The sequence below is a fragment of the Uloborus diversus genome, chromosome 4 (assembly GCF_026930045.1).
Source record: "Uloborus diversus isolate 005 chromosome 4, Udiv.v.3.1, whole genome shotgun sequence".
Lineage (NCBI taxonomy): Eukaryota > Metazoa > Arthropoda > Arachnida > Araneae > Uloboridae > Uloborus > Uloborus diversus.
In genome coordinates, this window is record NC_072734.1 from 9,975,022 (window position 1) to 9,993,702 (window position 18,681).

An 18,681-nucleotide genomic window follows, 5' to 3' on the forward strand; every position below is an offset into this window, starting at 1 on the left:
TACCCTATCATCTGTAAAATGTTGCCATAAGAAATTTTGTATTGCTCACGCAATATGGAGTTGGGCTCCATCTTGCATAAAAACTGTTTCGGAAAGACACCGTCTTGCTGCAGTTCACGAACAACAAATGTTCGAAACATGTTCTTTAAAATCCCAACATGTATAAATAGCTTTAAAATCAAAGCGCGATCTGGTGGCAAACTGAGAGACATCTCGTGCCACGTTGCTGGTAGAGATGACTGCTTCTTTAATTTTCTCATGATTACATCAGTGTTTGCGACATCTTTTGAAGGCTGCAGCGCCACCTATCGGTGATTGCAGTAACTAAATTTTTTATTGCACCATCCTTCTTCCCTCTTCAAGATTAGTAAGTGTTCCAATTTTGGCTGCAATCGGATGATTCCTTCAGGCTACAGACTGCTCCAAATAGAGATACTTAATTTATAACCACCCGGTATATAGGTAAGCAAACACACTGATAAAAATAGAAATTCGTTTCTTTGGAGTGCTGAGTTATGTGGGTTGGAACTAGGTACGCATCTATTCGTTCGATCAGAGATCGAGCTGCCACTTGAAGAAAGTCGTAAGCCTTCTCTCCTGGGAAAGTTCCAAGTTCAATTTTTATGACCTCGGGACATAGACAAAAAGGATTTTTGTTACTTTTTAACTTATATGCAGCTAACATTGCCATTGTCTCATTATTCTTGCTTCGCAATTTTCTGAGTAAATCCCAGAGTAGGAGTTGAGGAATTGTAGTCGGGCTGATTTTGGGGCAAAGGAGTTGGGAGTCGAAGGTTTAAAATTCAAGAGTCGGAGTCGATCATTTTCCCTACAAGTCAGCAACTTTGCCAGTGCTTGCGGAGTCGGAGTCAAAAGCTCTAAAATTCTCTAATTAAAAGAAGTTGGAGTCAGCCATTTCCCTTCCAACTCCGCTGCCTGGTAAATCCGATCACCAGGTTGAAGCTAATAATTGAGTTCAGTGCCATTAATTCTCATCAGCATCATTTTCCATGCTTCAGTCTTCGTACTACGATGCCTAGCTCCAATTAAGGCCCCTATTATACGAGCCGGCGCATCTGCTTAAGATCAGCCATTTTGGATCGGAGCGCGTGTTTGAGCGGTTGTCTTTAATGGCGAGTAATCGCGTTTGGTGTTCACTGCGAGCGATTATTAGCGGCACGTGAATTGTTTAAGTAAAGTATTATTTTCAGCAAATTTGGCGAAACCAGAAACTTTGCTCTGGTAACCGTAACAGCGCAACAATGCAAAATCCGATCAAAAATGGCTAAACTTAAGCTGATGCGTCGACCTATCTAGAGCCGCTATATAGATAGGCCGACGCATCAGCTTAAGTTTAGCCATTTAGGATCAGGTTTTTCATTGCTGCACTAATAGGGTTACCAGAGCAAAGTTTCGGTTTTCGCCAAATTTACTGAGAATAATACTTTATTTAATAAACAATTCTCGTGCCGCTAATAATTGCTTGCAATGAACAATCACCAAACGCGATAACTCGCCAGAAAGACAACCACTCAAACACGCGCTCCGATCCAAAATGGCTTATCTTAAGCAGATGCGCCGGCTGGTATATATAGGGGCGTTAGACCTATCTATATAGCGACTCTAGCTCCAATTACTTAACGAAAAGATGACGTCACTTACCGTGGGTAAATCCCAGTTCCTCGGAATAGGAGCGACCCAACAGTGAACCAGGCGCTTCCACAGGGTGACAAGTTGTCCGTTCCTTTCGTCTCCAGAGCTCGGACTCTGTCTGGGGCTCCAGTGAAACGACTCATGGCGAAGCATAGGGCCGAGAACACACCTGTTGCAAGCAGAATCATCAACCACACTCCCTCAGACCACACCGACAAGAACGAGAAGGGGCCAAAGTGAGTGAACTCGGCCGGGCCCGCCGGTTTCTTGAGTAGGATGTTCAGACCCGCTGTCATGAAATTTTCGCTGAAATCGATGACTTCTTCTCGTACAAGTGTCTTTGTAAGATCGGCGATGGCGACATCGGCTTCCTAAGGGAAATAAAGGAAGATTCGTTTGAATTTTAAATACGAACTCATCCGCATATCCTGTAGAAACTTTTTAATAAAAGATCAAAATTGAAGCCTGAGAGTGAAAAACGCATTAAGTGCCAAAAAAAAAATAATAATTTGAATTTTGTCATCTTGAATTCAAATTATGTTTTTCGCAATCACGAGTGTGTGTATATGTAGGCGTGTGTGTTTGTGTGTGGGGGGGGTTGTGTGTAGGGGTATGTGTATGTGTGTAGGCATGTGTATTTGTGTCTGTGTGCAGGCATGAGTGTGTGGGTAGTTGTGTGTAGGTGTTTGGTGGGGGGGGGGGTATGTGTATGTGTGTGTAGGCATATGTGTTTGTGTCTGTGTGCAGGCATGAGTGTGTGGGTAGTTGTGTGTATGTGAGTGTGTAGGTGTGTGTATGTTTGTGCATGTGTGTAGGTGTATGTATGTGTGTAGGTGTATGTATATGTGTAGGTGTATGTATGTGTGTAGGTTTATATACAGTTGGCTCTCTGTTTAACGACTTTCAAGGGACCACAAAAAATCGTCCTTAAATAGAATGCTTTTAACACTATAGTGTACCATCTGGGACCGTGAAAAGCCGTCGTTAAACAGAGAGCCAACTGTATGTATATGTGTGTAGGTGCGTGTATGTATGCGTTTAAGTGTAGGATATTGACGAAACCTGGAGACGGTTTTCGCTAGAGGTGCAGCATCGTGAGGACCCGGTCGACAGTGATGCTGCGGAGGGTGCTGGCGGGAAAATAAAATTATAGGAACGCCAAAAACAGTCAAGTGAGAACAATAAGCAATCGTGATTGCTCAAAAAAAAAAAAGAAAAATTCCTCTTCAAAATGAAGTAAATTTCAAGCATTTCACTGTGGTGTACCATTTATGATGGTATTCCCCTAAAAGTAGTTAAAATAACGTTGTTAGGGTCTGCCAGTGGAGCAAGAGTTAGCTCCCGTGCGGTAGAGAGCGCAGTAAGTTCCATTGAAGGTTACCCTCTTTTTTTTTTTATGTTTAGTACCATGTCCATAATGCAAAAAATTAAAACCACAGTAAGTGCCACAATGCGCCTGGAATCTTATTTTTGATGCCCTGTAAAATGTTTCATTTGGCACTTCCTACGTTTTCCATTTTTAATCTTCAATTAACTTTTTAAACGTTATGTTAAAATCACGTTTTCATTTTTAAAAAACTAACATGATGCTGGGTGCCAATGAATTACCATGTTTCAGATTTCTACAAAACAGAAAAAAACTCGGAGTACAACTGAAAAAACTAAATTTATCATCAATAATTAAGACAAAATGTTTCAGTAAGACCTACCCTTCTAATGAGTTCTCCAATCATTCCGTTCCAAACTCCATTTGACTGGTAACCATACTTTCCATCCTTGACTAGTCGCAGGTCAAACCCTCTCCCCATGACATCTCTCAGTTCGTCGATTAAATCTGAAACATATCCTGTGAAAGTTCCATCACGATTCCTTCGTAAGAAGGGCCACGTCTAAAAAAAAATTTTATCTCACATTTTTCACTTAAAAAAAATAATAATAAAGTAAAATGTGTGATCAGCACTTAAATGCTACAGAAATTAGCTGCTCTGGTAAAATTTTTTACAATTTTCTTTCCATATATATATATATATATATATATATATATATATATATATATATATATATATATATATATATATATTTTTTTTTTTTTTTTTTTTTTTTTTTTTTTGAATGGGTGAGAAGAATAATAGCACTAGAACTTTGTACTGCTTCGTGAGTTTAAACTTTTCCGAGTTGGTTGTCTTTTTGGATATTTGTGTAACATTTTATCATTTTATTTTAATGACAGTCTCAGGGATGATTGTGTTCCGGTATTTTACCGAATTTCCGGTATTTTCGGACGTATTTCCGGTGTTTTTATGTCCGAAAATACCGGAATTATGTTTTTTTTTGTTATGCTTTTATATCCCTACCTCCGCAAATTTTTTAAAATTATATAATACTCATCAAATATACCTGCAAGAGCCTTAAGATGGACACCTATCCCTTAAGATGGACAAATGTCAAGATAATTTTGTATAACACCAGCTCAAAAGTAACTTTGTAACCCATTAAAATTTTAATCAAATGTACACACACTTTTTTGAACTGACTATTGAATTATTTAATACTATGGCATAGGTGCACTTAAGTAATAGGGGCCAAAGATTCCCCCCCCCCCCGTTCTCGCATCGAAACTTTCAGGTATTTTTTGATGAACTCACAATCACCCCCGGACAGTGCACTACACATTCCAGGATCCTCTTTACCTACCAACCTATCACTATTTGTGGTTTAACCGGTTGGATGGGGACCTGAGCGGTCATTCCAAGCTCGTCAGCTTGCGAGATCGAGATTCTCGCTCACGTGATCGGTTGTGATGTAAAAATGTCGAAAAGTAGTATTCTAATTTACTCGAACCCAGCCGCAAGCTAAGTTCTAGTAGATTAGAATGCTACTTTGCGACATTTCTACGTCACAACCGATCACGTGAGCGAGAATCTCGATCTCGCAAGCAGACGAGCTTGGAATGACCGCCCTGAAGACAGCTCTGCTTTTTGATCCAGACCCAGGAGCCGAGCAACCCTTGATCTAGTACCCCCAGTGGTACTGATTTGGGATGAGAACTTAGAGAACTTTGCAACCACGACTTATTTAACGTGCACAACTCACCATTAGCGAACACGAGGAATCTTCTGTCGGCTAGCATTGAACCCAAAACCCTCCATTCTGCGCTTTCATAAGGAGTGCAATGTGTGGGGGGAAATAGCATTTTAATTTGTCATTATTAGAAACTAACGATTTCCTAGATAGCGACATTCAACAATGGCAGCCCTAGTAAAATTTGGCGCTAAATTTGGTCACAGTTATATGGAAACTACGTGGCAAATATTTAAGAACTAGAAAATCGCTCGTCAAGGTACGACGGGTGAAAATTGCTTCTACATTTTAACGAAGCAATTGCCTGTTTGGTGATATTTTGATCGTTGAAATTGTAACCCCAACTCCAGTGGATTAACCCTAAACTCCAGTAGATAGCGTTCATTGTTGACCGCTTTTTCATTTCTTCATTCCCCTGAAATGAGTCTTACCCGTAAAACAGTTAAGTTACCGGATCGAGTTCAGCCTTGTCACGATAAAGCCTTTCCCTGCATGTTAAACATTACCAAAACATGTTATCCAATGGGGTCGTTTCCAAATTTTTAAAAGTATTTTTTTCTGAAAGAGCATGCTTAAAAACATAGGATCTGACCATTTTTTAAATAATTTATTTAAGTTTAATATTTTTAAAAAATTACTTAAATCGGTGCGCTTTCATTGTTTTCACTTCTGTCGTGTGACATCACAAATGATGAAATGCCATTCAGTGTTGCCATTTTCGCAGAACAAAATATTTAATTCCCATCTTTACTCACGTGCATTGGCAACGATATGGTTGATAGCAAGCGTAGAGCGCAATTTTAATTCGCTGCTTGGTTATCATAACGTGGAAACGTAGTAAAAAGATGCAGCAATGTGCATCACTTATGACGTCATAAAGACCACGCCTTGTTTGAAAAATCGGACATTTAAAAAAATTAATTTAAAAAAAAACTGTTGGGAAAATAAAAGTATTTTCTGGGTCCATGTTTTTTTTTTCTTTTTTTTTTTTTTTTTTTTTTGGCTCATTCTGTCCATTTCAATGACTAAAAGTAGTACTTTTGACTGAAGGAAACCACTCCATTATCATGCCGTGACGCGAGTTTCATTGTTGAAACACGCGGGTTACTCGATCATCGGCTATTATTTATAGGAGGATTTACAGAAATTACGACAAAAAAATGGCTTTGTATGTGTGAATTTAACAACCTAATCTGATTTCTAAAGCAAAGTGCCTAACTTCACCCATAAGTCGGACACCACCCTGGGAGCTTCCTACGCTTGGGCTCAGCTTCTTTCTCCATTGTCAGTTAAAGTTGCTGCCTAGTGTAGCAATAGTCAGTGCAACAAAGACGAACGACCTCGTATGTTATGTTGTTGTTTCTAATGGGGTTGTGTATTAGTTCCTCTTTCCTCACCATTCTCACACTTCGTGTATTCTCCAGAGACTGGTAACGATTATTTCATGTAGCAACACTATCGACGAATTGCCATTATCACTTAAGGAATTTGGCATCATGTTTCTTAGCTTACGTTCGACGAGCACGACCGGTAGCGACCGGTTGGTTAATCACGTGACAGCAATGACGTCAGCGGTTACTAACCAGTTGTTCACGAACCAATACTTCATCGAACGCTTTCGGTTGATCACCGGTTACTTGTGCAGACATGGCGCAGACGATTAACACGCAGGTGAAAAATACTTATAATTGGTCAAAAATGTCACGTGGTTCCCTCAACCAATCAATCAGCTTAAGTTGCGGTTGACCGGTAGTTCAACCGATGAGGCTCATCGAACGACATCGGAAGCAACCAGTTAACCAGTAGCTTTCAAGAACGCTGCGGTTAGCAACCGGTTACTCACCGGACGACCGGTAAGGTTCGTTGAACACAAGCTTACTAAATGGAGGCATCGGTGCTCTTACAATGCAACATTGCTTTAGGAATTTAACTTAGCGGAGAATAACTACGCCAAATATGTATTGAAGGGATTTTTTAACATGGCATCACATAAGGATAATACAAGCGACGATTTTCTGCACAGCTTAAAAATCCATCGACTGAGGACAGCTTTGTACCAGCAACTGTTGGCGTAAGCGTGATATCTTACTACTTTCCCGGCAGCATATAAACAACCTTTACTCTGCAAGAGACCATGTAAAAATTTGGAGACTGCTGATTGGCTACTGTGTGAAAACATAATCCGTCTTCCGTATAGCTTGTTTTGCACGCTCTAATTAATGTTTCATTTCGAAACAAAACATGTCTTCTAGACATTATGCAAAGAGAGGGTGAGAATTTCAAGCATTCAAACGGGAATATATAACTTCCGAAGAACGAAATTTGCTCATTACGTTGGATGCGGAAAAAACATGGCTGACACATGTGCGTCAACTAGCCAATCAGGAGTCCCAATACTATTATTAGGTCTCTAACTAAGTAAAGGTTGTTTATATGCTTCCTGGCACATAACGTATTTCGTAGCTGCCACGATAAACACTTAAACCTGTAGTATAAACCCAGTCTTACTAATATGCATCCGGAATGAAAATATACAGAAAACAAAATGTGCTATTTGGAGAAACTCACAAATACTCCAAATAACAAATGCGAAAAAAGATAGAGTTGATGAATTAACTGAAACCTGAAAAATGTCTGTCTTACTTCAACGCTAGTGACGATGATTGGTGGTCCTTGCTGAGCAAATGAAGCGAAAGTAGGAGAAACTGATCGAGAAAATTCCGGGGTCAATGTCAGTCCTTCACCCTCTGACCAAGTCCCTACCTAGAAAAATATGTTCCATCAATTCTCAAATTGTTTTCTAAAAGTTATAAATTTTTCACTGAGTTTTCGTCTATAAACTGTTATAGTCAAATCGTCAACATGATGATTAGTGCTCTGAAACGTTTTATCCGCTGTCGCAGCATATAACCTTGAGTTGAAATGGAAGAAACATTCAAACGATACATTCCACGTAGATCTATAATTTAACAATTAGCAAAAAAATCCAGTCAATATGTAGTGAAATGTGGGGCAAAAGGAATAGTTAAGATAGTTTACGTTTTTCAAACTGAACAGACACACAGTATTTCGATTAATACAAGCTAACTGGACAAAATTCAAGTTCAGAATTCATCATTTCATCATACAAAATTAAAGTATTCCTCAATTCACATGATTTAATTGTTCAAGATGGATATTATTTATACTGGTAAGTGCTTTTTTTCCTAATTTAATTACTCTGATAATTAAAAAATATTTTTTAAAAAATTAAGATAAAAGAAGGAATTTTTGCTCGTTTAAAAACTTTCAAGTGATGGTAATGATTTTACCCGTTTGTACCCGGGCTAAATTTTCTTTTTCCATTAATAATAATGCGTATTATAGTCAGCACACTCGAGTACAACATATTTTTTTCTCTAGAGTACTTTCTTTCGAGTAGGGATTTCTTTGAAGAATGATTGAAGTACCCAAAGCATCTTTGGGTTAAAAAAAAATGTTGTACTCGAGTGTGCTGACTGTAATGTGTCTTATTATTAATGGGAAAGCTGCAGCTACTATATACATAAAATTTAGCCCGGGTACAAATGGATACAAGTCATTACCATCACTTGAAAGTTTTGAAGCGGGCAAAAAATTCTTCGTTCATCTTTTAAAAAAAATTTTACATTCTTTAACAATCAGATAGATTAATTAAATTAGGGAAAAAAGCACTTACTAGTATAAATAATATCCATCTTGAACAATAAAATCATTTGAAATTAGGAACACTTTAATTTTGTGTGATCAAATGATGTCTGGAACTCAACTGATGTATTCTATTACAAACGGATATTTACCTTTGAACCTAATTACTCACGTGAAAGAAGGGAGTTAGACATAAACAAATAACTAAGTATCATGTTTTGGTTTATTGTTTGCATTATCCCAATGCCAAAGTTTAGAGTTTAGCTCTTACCAAAGTTTTGAAATTAGGAACACTTTAATTTTGTGTGATCAAATGATGTCTGGAACTCAACTGATTTATTCTATTACAAACGAATACTTACCTTTGAACCTCATTACTCACGTGAAAGAAGGGAGTTAGACATAAACAAATAACTAAGTATCATGTTTTGGTTTATTGTTTGCATTATCCCAATGCCAAAGTTTAGAGTTTAGCTCTTACCAAAGTTTTGAAATTAGGAACACTTTAATTTTGTGTGATCAAATGATGTCTGGAACTCAACTGATTTATTCTATTACAAACGAATACTTACCTTTGAACCTAATTACTCACGTGAAAGAAGGCAGTTAGACATAAACAAATAACTAAGTATCATGTTTTGGTTTATTGTTTACATTATCCCAATACCAAAGTTTAGAGTTTAGCTCTTACCAAAGTTTTGAAATTAGGAACACTTTAATTTTGTGTGATCAAATGATGTCTGGAACTCAACTGATTTATTCTATTACAAACGGATACTTACCTTTGAACCTAATTGCTCACGTGAAAGAAGGGAGTTAGACATAAACAAATAACTAAGTATCATGTTTTGGTTTATTGTTTGCATTATCCCAATACCAAAGTTTAGAGTTTAGCTCTTACCAAAGTTTTGAAATTAGGAACACTTTAATTTTGTGTGATCAAATGATGTCTGGAACTCAACTGATGTATTCTATTACAAACGGATATTTACCTTTGAACCTAATTACTCACGTGAAAGAAGGGAGTTAGACATAAACAAATAACTAAGTATCATGTTTTGGTTTATTGTTTGCATTATCCCAATGCCAAAGTTTAGAGTTTAGCTCTTACCAAAGTTTTGAAATTAGGAAAACTTTAATTTTGTGTGATCAAATGATGTCTGGAACTCAACTGATTTATTCTATTACAAACGAATACTTACCTTTGAACCTAATTACTCACGTGAAAGAAGGGAGTTAGACATAAACAAATAACTAAGTATCATGTTTTGGTTTATTGTTTGCATTATCCCAATACCAAAGTTTAGAGTTTAGCTCTTACCAAAGTTTTGAAATTAGGAACACTTTAATTTTGTGTGATCAAATGATGTCTGGAACTCAACTGATTTATTCTATTACAAACGGATACTTACCTTTGAACCTAATTGCTCACGTGAAAGAAGGGAGTTAGACATAAACAAATAACTAAGTATCATGTTTTGGTTTATTGTTTGCATTATCCCAATACCAAAGCTTAGAGTTTAGCTCTTACCAAAGTTTTGAAATTAGGAACACTTTAATTTTGTGTGATCAAATGATGTCTGGAACTCAACTGATGTATTCTATTACAAACGGATATTTACCTTTGAACCTAATTACTCACGTGAAAGAAGGGAGTTAGACATAAACAAATAACTAAGTATCATGTTTTGGTTTATTGTTTGCATTATCCCAATGCCAAAGTTTAGAGTTTAGCTCTTACCAAAGTTTTGAAATTAGGAACACTTTAATTTTGTGTGATCAAATGATGTCTGGAACTCAACTGATGTATTCTATTACAAACGGATATTTACCTTTGAACCTAATTACTCACGTGAAAGAAGGGAGTTAGACATAAACAAATAACTAAGTATCATGTTTTGGTTTATTGTTTGCATTATCCCAATGCCAAAGTTTAGAGTTTAGCTCTTACCAAAGTTTTGAAATTAGGAACACTTTAATTTTGTGTGATCAAATGATGTCTGGAACTCAACTGATTTATTCTATTACAAACGAATACTTACCTTTGAACCTAATTACTCACGTGAAAGAAGGGAGTTAGACATAAACAAATAACTAAGTATCATGTTTTGGTTTATTGTTTGCATTATCCCAATGCCAAAGTTTAGAGTTTAGCTCTTACCAAAGTTTTGAAATTAGGAACACTTTAATTTTGTGTGATCAAATGATGTCTGGAACTCAACTGATTTATTCTATTACAAACGGATACTTACCTTTGAACCTAATTACTCACGTGAAAGAAGGGAGTTAGACATAAACAAATAACTAAGTATCATGTTTTGGTTTATTGTTTGCATTATCCCAATACCAAAGTTTAGAGTTTAGCTCTTACCAAAGTTTTGAAATTAGGAACACTTTAATTTTGTGTGATCAAATGATGTCTGGAACTCAACTGATTTATTCTATTACAAACGGATACTTACCTTTGAACCTAATTACTCACGTGAAAGAAGGGAGTTAGACATAAACAAATAACTAAGTATCATGTTTTGGTTTATTGTTTGCATTATCCCAATGCCAAAGTTTAGAGTTTAGCTCTTACCAAAGTTTTGAAATTAGGAACACTTTAATTTTGTGTGATCAAATGATGTCTGGAACTCAACTGATGTATTCTATTACAAACGGATATTTACCTTTGAACCTAATTACTCACGTGAAAGAAGGGAGTTAGACATAAACAAATAACTAAGTATCATGTTTTGGTTTATTGTTTGCATTATCCCAATGCCAAAGTTTAGAGTTTAGCTCTTACCAAAGTTTTGAAATTAGGAACACTTTAATTTTGTGTGATCAAATGATGTCTGGAACTCAACTGATTTATTCTATTACAAACGAATACATACCTTTGAACCTAATTACTCACGTGAAAGAAGGGAGTTAGACATAAACAAATAACTAAGTATCATGTTTTGGTTTATTGTTTGCATTATCCCAATACCAAAGTTTAGAGTTTAGCTCTTACCAAAGTTTTGAAATTAGGAACACTTTAATTTTGTGTGATCAAATGATGTCTGGAACTCAACTGATTTATTCTATTACAAACGGATACTTACCTTTGAACCTAATTGCTCACGTGAAAGAAGGGAGTTAGACATAAACAAATAACTAAGTATCATGTTTTGGTTTATTGTTTGCATTATCCCAATACCAAAGTTTAGAGTTTAGCTCTTACCAAAGTTTTGAAATTAGGAACACTTTAATTTTGTGTGATCAAATGATGTCTGGAACTCAACTGATGTATTCTATTACAAACGGATATTTACCTTTGAACCTAATTACTCACGTGAAAGAAGGGAGTTAGACATAAACAAATAACTAAGTATCATGTTTTGGTTTATTGTTTGCATTATCCCAATGCCAAAGTTTAGAGTTTAGCTCTTACCAAAGTTTTGAAATTAGGAACACTTTAATTTTGTGTGATCAAATGATGTCTGGAACTCAACTGATGTATTCTATTACAAACGGATATTTACCTTTGAACCTAATTACTCACGTGAAAGAAGGGAGTTAGACATAAACAAATAACTAAGTATCATGTTTTGGTTTATTGTTTGCATTATCCCAATGACAAAGTTTAGAGTTTAGCTCTTACCAAAGTTTTGAAATTAGGAACACTTTAATTTTGTGTGATCAAATGATGTCTGGAACTCAACTGATTTATTCTATTACAAACGAATACTTACCTTTGAACCTAATTACTCACGTGAAAGAAGGGAGTTAGACATAAACAAATAACTAAGTATCATGTTTTGGTTTATTGTTTGCATTAACCCAATGCCAAAGTTTAGAGTTTAGCTCTTACCAAAGTTTTGAAGTTAGGAACACTTTAATGTTGTGTGATCAAATGATGTCTGGAACTCAACTGATTTATTCTATTACAAACGAATACTTACCTTTGAACCTAATTACTCACGTGAAAGAAGGGAGTTAGACATAAACAAATAACTAAGTATCATGTTTTGGTTTATTGTTTGCATTATCCCAATACCAAAGTTTAGAATTTAGTTCTTACCAAAGTTTTGAAATTAAGAACACTTTAATTTTGTGTGATCAAATGATGTCTGGAACTCAACTGATTTATTCTATTACAAACGGATATTTACCTTTGAACCTAATTACTCACGTGAAAGAAGGGAGTTAGACATAAACAAATAACTAAGTATCATGTTTTGGTTTATTGTTTGCATTATCCCAATGCCAAAGTTTAGAGTTTAGCTCTTACCAAAGTTTTGAAATTAGGAACACTTTAATTTTGTGTGATCAAATGATGTCTGGAACTCAACTGATGTATTCTATTACAAACGGATATTTACCTTTGAACCTAATTACTCACGTGAAAGAAGGGAGTTAGACATAAACAAATAACTAAGTATCATGTTTTGGTTTATTGTTTGCATTATCCCAATGCCAAAGTTTAGAGTTTAGCTCTTACCAAAGTTTTGAAATTAGGAACACTTTAATTTTGTGTGATCAAATGATGTCTGGAACTCAACTGATTTATTCTATTACAAACGAATACTTACCTTTGAACCTAATTACTCACATGTTTTGGTTTATTGTTTGTGCCAAAGTTTAGAGTTTAGCTCTTACCAAAGTTTTGAAATTAGGAACACTTTAATTTTGTGTGATCAAATGATGTCTGGAACTCAACTGATTTATTCTATTACAAACGAATACTTACCTTTGAACCTAATTACTCACGTGAAAGAAGGGAGTTAGACATAAACAAATAACTAAGTATCATGTTTTGGTTTATTGTTTGCATTATCCCAATACCAAAGTTTAGAGTTTAGCTCTTACCAAAGTTTTGAAATTAGGAACACTTTAATTTTGTGTGATCAAATGATGTCTGGAACTCAACTGATTTATTCTATTACAAACGGATATTTACCTTTGAACCTAATTGCTCACGTGAAAGAAGGGAGTTAGACATAAACAAATAACTAAGTATCATGTTTTGGTTTATTGTTTGCATTATCCCAATACCAAAGCTTAGAGTTTAGCTCTTACCGAAGTTTTGAAATTAGGAACACTTTAATTTTGTGTGATCAAATGATGTCTGGAACTCAACTGATGTATTCTATTACAAACGGATATTTACCTTTGAACCTAATTACTCACGTGAAAGAAGGGAGTTAGACATAAACAAATAACTAAGTATCATGTTTTGGTTTATTGTTTGCATTATCCCAATGCCAAAGTTTAGAGTTTAGCTCTTACCAAAGTTTTGAAATTAGGAACACTTTAATTTTGTGTGATCAAATGATGTCTGGAACTCAACTGATGTATTCTATTACAAACGGATATTTACCTTTGAACCTAATTACTCACGTGAAAGAAGGGAGTTAGACATAAACAAATAACTAAGTATCATGTTTTGGTTTATTGTTTGCATTATCCCAATGCCAAAGTTTAGAGTTTAGCTCTTACCAAAGTTTTGAAATTAGGAACACTTTAATTTTGTGTGATCAAATGATGTCTGGAACTCAACTGATTTATTCTATTACAAACGAATACTTACCTTTGAACCTAATTACTCACGTGAAAGAAGGGAATTAGACATAAACAAATAACTAAGTATCATGTTTTGGTTTATTGTTTGCATTATCCCAATGCCAAAGTTTAGAGTTTAGCTCTTACCAAAGTTTTGAAATTAGGAACACTTTATTTTGTGTGATCAAATGATGTCTGGAACTCAACTGATTTATTCTATTACAAATGGATACTTACCTTTGAACCTAATTACTCACGTGAAAGAAGGGAGTTAGACATAAACAAATAACTAAGTATCATGTTTTGGTTTATTGTTTGCATTATCCCAATACCAAAGTTTAGAGTTTAGCTCTTACCAAAGTTTTGAAATTAGGAACACTTTAATTTTGTGTGATCAAATGATGTCTGGAACTCAACTGATTTATTCTATTACAAACGGATACTTACCTTTGAACCTAATTACTCACGTGAAAGAAGGGAGTTAGACATAAACAAATAACTAAGTATCATGTTTTGGTTTATTGTTTGCATTATCCCAATGCCAAAGTTTAGAGTTTAGCTCTTACCAAAGTTTTGAAATTAGGAACACTTTAATTTTGTGTGATCAAATGATGTCTGGAACTCAACTGATGTATTCTATTACAAACGGATATTTACCTTTGAACCTAATTACTCACGTGAAAGAAGGGAGTTAGACATAAACAAATAACTAAGTATCATGTTTTGGTTTATTGTTTGCATTATCCCAATGCCAAAGTTTAGAGTTTAGCTCTTACCAAAGTTTTGAAATTAGGAACACTTTAATTTTGTGTGATCAAATGATGTCTGGAACTCAACTGATTTATTCTATTACAAACGAATACATACCTTTGAACCTAATTACTCACGTGAAAGAAGGGAGTTAGACATAAACAAATAACTAAGTATCATGTTTTGGTTTATTGTTTGCATTATCCCAATACCAAAGTTTAGAGTTTAGCTCTTACCAAAGTTTTGAAATTAGGAACACTTTAATTTTGTGTGATCAAATGATGTCTGGAACTCAACTGATTTATTCTATTACAAACGGATACTTACCTTTGAACCTAATTGCTCACGTGAAAGAAGGGAGTTAGACATAAACAAATAATTAAGTATCATGTTTTGGTTTATTGTTTGCATTATCCCAATACCAAAGTTTAGAGTTTAGCTCTTACCAAAGTTTTGAAATTAGGAACACTTTAATTTTGTGTGATCAAATGATGTCTGGAACTCAACTGATGTATTCTATTACAAACGGATATTTACCTTTGAACCTAATTACTCACGTGAAAGAAGGGAGTTAGACATAAACAAATAACTAAGTATCATGTTTTGGTTTATTGTTTGCATTATCCCAATGCCAAAGTTTAGAGTTTAGCTCTTACCAAAGTTTTGAAATTAGGAACACTTTAATTTTGTGTGATCAAATGATGTCTGGAACTCAACTGATGTATTCTATTACAAACGGATATTTACCTTTGAACCTAATTACTCACGTGAAAGAAGGGAGTTAGACATAAACAAATAACTAAGTATCATGTTTTGGTTTATTGTTTGCATTATTCCAATGCCAAAGTTTAGAGTTTAGCTCTTACCAAAGTTTTGAAATTAGGAACACTTTAATTTTGTGTGATCAAATGATGTCTGGAACTCAACTGATTTATTCTATTACAAACGAATACTTACCTTTGAACCTAATTACTCACGTGAAAGAAGGGAGTTAGACATAAACAAATAACTAAGTATCATGTTTTGGTTTATTGTTTGCATTATCCCAATGCCAAAGTTTAGAGTTTAGCTCTTACCAAAGTTTTGAAATTAGGAACACTTTAATTTTGTGTGATCAAATGATGTCTGGAACTCAACTGATTTATTCTATTACAAACGAATACTTACCTTTGAACCTAATTACTCACGTGAAAGAAGGGAGTTAGACATAAACAAATAACTAAGTATCATGTTTTGGTTTATTGTTTGCATTATCTCAATACCAAAGTTTAGAATTTAGTTCTTACCAAAGTTTTGAAATTAAGAACACTTTAATTTTGTGTGATCAAATGATGTCTGGAACTCAACTGATTTATTCTATTACAAACGGATACTTACCTTTGAACCTAATTGCTCACGTGAAAGAAGGGAGTTAGACATAAACAAATAACTAAGTATCATGTTTTGGTTTATTGTTTACATTATCCCAATGCCAAAGTTTAGAATTTTGAACATGACTTTTGTCCACCTAGCTTGTACTAATCGAAACACTGTGAGACAAGGTCTTTTTATTAAAAATTGCAGTACAGGAAGAGATTAACAATGTATTTTATAACACAACTTGTATTCAAATGGTATTTTTCATTTTTCACAGTAAATTTACTCTTTCAAATAAAAGTGTAAAATTGTCATTTTGCCCCATACAATGTGCAAAGAGATAATTAAAACAGTTTCAAAATGAAATATATTCTATTTGAATATGAAAAATATTGTTCTTCAAATAAATAAATGAATAAATTTAAAATCAGTGAATGCATAAAGGAATGAGTGTGTGCAAATGAACTAATGGACGAGTACTTAAATGATTTAATAAATGAACAAATAAAATAAAACATTTGGGTCGTACACTTGATACGTTGTATTAAGCATTAAGGATCAAAACATGCCTAACATTAAATAACTAATGCTGCACTCATCATTAGGTCCCAAATAATATTTGAAATGTTCAATGAGCTTTATTATTTTGTAATAGCAAAAATTGTTTTCGATTTGCTGCAAAAGATAACTATGTGTATCACATTTTTAAAATGGTTTGGATTACCCCATTCTGATCTTTAGAGGTAACTATTTTCTTCCTGGAATTTACTACATATTTAATAATATAGTAAGTCCACATAGATAGCGCTGTAAATTCCCTTTGCCCCATTACTTCACTTTGTCTCACATTCCTCTATAATGGTGTCATCTTTAAACAGCATCTGTATCAGATCAGACTGGATCACGTAAAAACGTCAACATTCAACACTTCATTTTAGAACAATACTGTATCATCTATAAAGAGTAAACTAATTTACATATTCGTATGTACATGACACCTTGAAAGAGTCGAATGATTTTAGTGTGTTAAATTCTCGCCCTTTAAATTTTCACAATTTTGCATTTTTTTAGCAGTTTTTATAGTCTGGCTCTGATAACTACCGACCCGCTGAAACTTTTTAATGATTCCGCAAGGGTGAAGAAAGCCGCTTGTTTTGAGATAACGATTATTGGCGTTATGCCAATCTAAGAATATCTGCTCTATAATCCCAAGCATCAGTGACATCATCCAAGGTCATACATCAGTTACCAGAGCCGCACTATAGTTTGCTTACAAGTTTTTGGGGGAGAAAAAAAAATTAATTACGAGCAAACAAAACAAAATACTGTCTGACCATCGATTATATGGAAAGGTTAATATCCGGTTTATAGGTGGAAATGGATGCATCTATTAGTTTGCAGGGGTGGTAGTTTGTTCCAAGGGCGCCCATATAGGGAGACAAGGGGGGGGGGGCTCGAGCCCCCCCTTTCCAAATTAGAACTTCCTTGCTTTTAGTACTTTTTTCTTTGCACAAGTGTAAAAATATTTCTTCTCCACCCCTTTTAATGAATAAGTCATTAAAAATGTCTAATTTTAATGACTCTAATCTGTCCTGAAATTGTTTTCTACGGGGAAAATATCCAGCTAAACCACGGGGGAAATATTTGAGCCCCCCCCCCCCTTGCAACTTTGCATATGGGCGCCCATGGTTTGTTCGTCACAGATGTGCGTTTTTGCCTATTTAGACGTAGTTTTGTACAAATGACAATTCGTTCACTGAATTATTTCTTAAATCTAAACTATATTTGATCTATATTCTTACTATAAAAAATTAATTGATACATTTTTAACAACATAATTTTTGCACTTACCATTTTGATTCTATTTTATGACAAAATGCAAACACTGTATTTTCTTTTTGTTGTTTCCATAGAAACTGTTTGTCTCCACTCTTTTTCAACTCAGAGAATGCAATAAATTAAATAGGCACTAGTGGTATTATAAAACGCGTGAATCAAAATCCCATCGATATTTTCCCTTCCCCCTGCTAGATTCATTCAGATGGAATCGTCTTAACTTGGACAATTGCCAAATTATGTACAATCCGTGGTCAAACAGTATGTGTGAATGTATTCATTAATAAATTTAATGCATCCATAGTAAAATAAGAAAGATTTAAAATATTCACAGTTTGACAGCGTCTTTTTATTCTATTGCACCGTCGGAAGAATACAACAAAATCATAATATCGTAGTTTGGAACGAAAATTACCTTTCTCATTGTAGCCGATGATGTTTCAACAATATTCAGGCGATAATCTTTTCTCTGGCCAGTTGCATCAAAACTAATCATCCCAGTTACGGAACGCTCAACTCTCACCTGAAAAGTTGTAAGTAAATAAATATAACAAAAGACTTTCTTCATTTCATAATATTTCACTCATTAACTTGGAAACTCTTTTCGTGACACAAAAGAAAAAAAAATTTAGTTTTGCAAAACGTGTCTCTATGAAAAAACCTAACAAAGAAATTGATGCTCTTTATATTAATACTCTCGGTTTCTATCCCGGCGTTGTCTGTGCTGAAAATATAAAAGGAACCGATTAAGTGAATTTTTAGTAGAATTGTAAATCAGTCACCTGCGGTGACCAGTTAATTTGCCTA

General features: G+C 34.7%; 1 protein-coding gene across 1 annotated transcript in view; it reads right to left on the minus strand.

The window, feature by feature from the left end:
* LOC129220508 (glutamate receptor 3-like) overlaps positions 1-18,681 on the minus strand; it is a 62,909-nt gene that overhangs the window by 16,012 nt on the left and 28,216 nt on the right. The window contains exons 7-10 of the mRNA XM_054854936.1: positions 18,290-18,397; positions 7,378-7,497; positions 3,363-3,542; positions 1,663-2,024 (exon numbers count right to left, since the gene is read on the minus strand). Coding sequence (XP_054710911.1) covers positions 1,663-2,024; positions 3,363-3,542; positions 7,378-7,497; positions 18,290-18,397 — 770 coding nt within the window. The remainder of the gene's footprint in view (positions 1-1,662; positions 2,025-3,362; positions 3,543-7,377; positions 7,498-18,289; positions 18,398-18,681) is intronic.